Source organism: Gossypium hirsutum, chromosome D02 (assembly GCF_007990345.1).
Source record: "Gossypium hirsutum isolate 1008001.06 chromosome D02, Gossypium_hirsutum_v2.1, whole genome shotgun sequence".
Classification (NCBI taxonomy): domain Eukaryota; kingdom Viridiplantae; phylum Streptophyta; class Magnoliopsida; order Malvales; family Malvaceae; genus Gossypium; species Gossypium hirsutum.
In genome coordinates this window covers 49,020,393-49,025,318 of record NC_053438.1, presented here as the reverse complement: position 1 = coordinate 49,025,318, position 4,926 = coordinate 49,020,393, and the positions used below count along the sequence as shown (strand labels likewise).

Below are 4,926 nucleotides of genomic sequence, written 5' to 3'. Positions count from 1 at the left end.
CATCCACAGAAATCAAATTCTCAAACCACACCACAACTTTGCCACTCCAAAACCCCTAAACCAAACGAACTTACAAAATCAAGAAATTAAAGAAGTGCAAAGCCCTACTTACCAAGCCTAACGAAGAAATAAGGGAAAATTCAAATCGCAACAATTCAACGAACAATTTGTGGACAAAATAAAAGAAAGAAGCAAAAAGGGGAGGAACTAGAAGAAAAACGTCAGAAGGGAATTGCAGAGAAAAAGAAAAAGAATGTAGGAAAAAAAGGGTTTTTGGAAAACGAAACAAAATTAAATTTTTAAAAAAATGATCTAAACTCCCCTCTACCCTCACTAATAACCAAATCTCACAAAATTCGACACACTAATCCTTATCCAACCACAACTGGCATGCAGGCATATAAGCAAAAATTATTTTTATTCACTCACGCAGGGATTCAAACACAATACCTTAAGGCAAACTAACACCTTACCACATGAACTAGCAAGCTCATTCTAACATAAGTTGACCGAAAATATAATATAAGCCAAACAATTAAAGATAAGGCTAAGAACAAAATTAGCAAAATTTCCAAAAATGAGACTTAAACCCAAGACCTCAAACACACACAAATCACTTAACCACTGAATTAGACACTTATTAGTGACATAATAAAACAAATCAAAAATTCATATTTTTGAGTGTTACAAAAAATTAACTCAATTGGATAATTTTGTTAAACCTTATAGTTATTCCTACAAATTAATAATTTAGTAATTTATATACAAGAAGTTAATAAATATGAATAGTGCAAAAATTTATATGCAATAAATTAACAAAAATTAATGATTTAAATTTGTGTGTTTATCAACAATTGGATTAATTTTTTAATTTTCATAAAATATGAAGATCAAATTCTTAAAAATTAAAGTATGGAAGTCATAAAATAGAAATATGGATTCAAAAATAAATACCACATTCATGCTATAATCTTCCATAAGGTTCCAAATGGAATTGAGGATTCCTGGACTTCTGCATATGCATATGTTATCTTATGGGAATATAAATTTAGAAGTTTATATATTTATTGTGCATATAGGGCAGATAATTAGAGAGGTCCCGAGAAATTGACAGTCCTTCATTCAAACTTTGAAAGACTGTTGGCGTAGCTGATAACTTTTTAAAGCAAAAGTAGTGAACTCAATATTCAATGGAATTAGCCAACTAGCCATATTAAGTAGTTTGAGTGAAGCAATAACCAAAATCTATATTGAGCTAGATTGGGCCATACATAAATTTATGACGCTAATTAACACAATGAGTGTAAAAAACAGCATGCAAGTACATCATTATCTATCATTCCAAAGAATAAAAATTGAAAAAGGAAAAGAGAGTATCAAACGTAAAGTTAATAAATTAAGAATAAATTATTCAATCCACCCAAATACATAACATATGAAGATTATGAAACCCATTGAGCTCAACAACAAAAAAAGAACATAAAAAGGAAAAAGAAGAAAAAACGTAACAGTGAGCCCAATTATTCAGGACATGACACACACACACAGAGCACCCACCGAGACCACACTATGAAACTTCCCTATACAATTTTGAAGGAACCTTCTTCAGCTGAATTAAGTGTTTTTTTTAACTGTTGACGAGTGCACATTGCTTCCTTATCTCACCTTGGGATCCTGTTTTGATATTAATCCGACCCATTTTCTCCATAGACTTTGCAAACTGAGCATAGAAAAACGACTGAGGGCTCGAAAGAAGCTGGTTGATAAGACCCAAGCTAGTGGAGTCCGTAGTTAAAGCAGCATCGGAATTGAAAAGACCCCTTCTTTTGGTTAACAATGTGTAGTAGCTAAGATCAAAGGTCTTACGGCTTCCAGGGTCCATCTCAACTATTGTGGTGTTATCATTGGGTGTTGTACACTTGTTTGTTTTGAGGTTAGCTGCGTATTCACTGTCAAGCGTTGGGTCTACTCCCCCAGGGCCGGTCGAATTGTACAATCGGCGTGAAAATGCTGGGCAGTGAGCTATGCCGATGGTGTGAGCCCCTAAAACACGACCAGACGATAGTATATATTTCAGTTCGTCGCAAATACTGTTAAAATGATCAATTGTTAATCCTATAGTATATACCGGATAGGAGGACCAAGTCATTTGTATCGAGTCCTTGGTTGTTGAAAAGTGTAAGGAGAGTTGTGAAGTTGCTGAATGGGCTTGGAATATTGTTGTTAGCTTCAGTAACATTTGAGATCACTCCATCCCTTCGACCTGTTGGAACTTGCCAAAATGGACCTCCCTGTTGGAAGAAACAGCAACCCTTTTCCATTAAATTTGTCTACTATTTATGGTGAAAATTATGAAATGGAAAGTGATTTTACTTACAACGGTGACGATTGAGTCCCTTGCAACTAAAGTAAGGATATCAGCACAAGAGACAATGCCTGGGCATTCAGCTTCAACCAAGCTTTTCACTCTGTCAATGAAATCAAAGCCTCTTAGAGTTTGATTCGGGACAGCATTCTTTTCTGGTGATTGGCCATTGGTGGAGTTTAAAAGCACTGATCCATCACAGCCCTGGAAAAAAAAATGAAGAAGCAAATTATCATTCAGTCCTTGGATTTCACTTTACTGACAGAAAGAAAAAGTGAAAATTACTTACCCTGACGAAGCAATCATGGAAGTGCATGCGAATGAAAGAGGCAGCCAGTGATGGAGCATTAGGGATGTGTTCTTTAACATAATCTGAGATAATTTTCTCAGCTTTGGGACAGCTTTTAGCATAAAAGTTCATCTGCAATTGAGCATTAGTTGAGCCTATAAACGCTAATAGACCAAAGACAATGATAAACCCCGGAAACCCAGTTCCTGCCATTGATAACTTGCTGTTTCAGATTCTATGAGAAAACCTGTTTGAAAGAAAGCAAGCAAACTTAGATGCTGTTTAAGATTATAGGCTTTTATAGACATTGATTTTAACTACTCTAAGTCTAAGAAAAAATAAAAAATGTAAGATACTGAAGCCCGTTAGCCACCTTCCTAATTATCTTAAGATATACTTTAATATAATTTTATGAAAAGAATGAAATAAAATATGTGATTAGTTATGCCTGTCTCTTACGTATCAAAGAAAAATGACATAGGATTCATTTTATTTTAATAAACTAATTATTATACGGAGATTAAGCTTATACATGTTTATCCATGTCAAATCAATGTTCAAGTTTAATTACCGTTGTAATCAGTATACGTGGCTAATAAGCTTGTAAGGATGTAGATTGTGTTTATTATTTCTTACTTTAGAAAAGTGTTTAGCTTTCATACACCAATAATTTATATTTGATAAACTATTCCTAATACCACTAAATTATTAGTAAATTTACGTTTTACTCAGTAAAATTTTCATTAAAGTTACTAAACTACTCGAAAATTTTTAATTAAGTCATTAAACTATCCGGAAGTTTTTATTTAAGTTATTGGGTTGTTAAGGTTTTTTTTTTTACGCTTGGCTGCAAGTTTCAAGCTAGGATTTGACGATCGGTATAGTGAGTCAGTATCCATCAACGAGTAGAAGAGTATATCTTAAATCTAAGTCGATTTGACGATAAGTGTTAGAGACCGGAGAAGAAGTTGTGGATTTTGGTTCGTAGATTTGTGACGTTCAAAGTAGTTTCATAAAAAAAACTGAAGAGTAAAAGCGTAACACCCCTAACTTGTATCCGTCGCCGGATTAGGGTTTCAGGCATTACTGATAAAAAACACAACTTAATACTATCATTCAATTCAAATCATGCACAAAGTTATAATAACTCATTATAATAAATTTTTAATTTCAAGAGTAACCATTGAATTAATCGTATAAATCACATTCAGTCATATTAAACACACAACTAAACATGATCAAAACATGCTTATTTAACTCTTTCACATATACAAATTATGCTCCAAAAATTTAATTAATTAATATCAACTTTTTAATCACATATTTGAATCATACATACATCTCACTTATGGCATACGACTTATCAAATTATAAGAAAGCTTGTTACACTACAATTTCACGCGCATACATTAATACATTCAAGCATATATGATTAAAACTTCTACACTTGTGCACATTAAAACTAATCAAATCATATTACACTACTTAATATGCCTTCACATATGCGACATAGTAACCTACAGCATAGCCGAACATACTTTTAATGCTATCCTATTTTGCGCACATCACCTTAAAAACAAAAGCCATTTTTTTTTCACAATTACAGAATTTATACCATCATATTCCATTTATTAATTAATAACTACACCAATTCACATGTTGTGCTTGACTTAATAACCAACAAATCAACCATAATCACAATTAATATCATGTCGTATCACATGGCAAGATTTACACCTCTTAAAACAAATCCCAAGTTCTCTAGTCTATACATGCCATACTTTAGTATATACTTTTCAAAAAGGTACCAAAATAGATGTTCGACAGTGTGATTGTGTCGCTAACGATCCCTGGATCCGAGCTAGATTTATAACACTGTACAACAGAGAAAACTTCACACAATAAGCTTAGAGCTTAGTACTTTCATAATATAATAAATTTAACTCATCATTTAAAATGCTATATGACATATTTGCTAACACATAGCTCAATCCATATCACTACTCAATCTCATTCATAACTATTACTCATTTCATACCATTTCTTTTAGCTCACATGAAAATACATTTATTTTTATTCATTCCAACTTTTTCAACCATATTCATTCATTCTCATACTCTTGCTTCTACCTCATACACAATATCATCAACCACATAGGTTTCGTACATACCTGTACCATCTCGTACTTATCTATTACATTTTCCACTTCAACGTTCAATGTATTAATTCGTTCGATCATCTTTTAACGTTCGAGGACATCGCACACTTAGTG

The 4,926-nt window shown here is 32.8% G+C and overlaps 1 protein-coding gene across 1 annotated transcript; it reads right to left on the bottom strand.

Annotated features, from left to right (window-relative positions):
- Positions 1–1,374: 1,374 nt before the first annotated feature.
- On the bottom strand, positions 1,375–2,890 carry LOC107909987 (peroxidase 3-like). Its single transcript, NM_001327030.1, is given in 4 exon segments — positions 1,375–2,043; positions 2,129–2,291; positions 2,378–2,569; positions 2,655–2,890. Coding segments are annotated over 4 exon segments (984 nt in total). The 5' UTR covers positions 2,868–2,890; the 3' UTR covers positions 1,375–1,627.
- Positions 2,891–4,926: the final 2,036 nt, after the last annotated feature.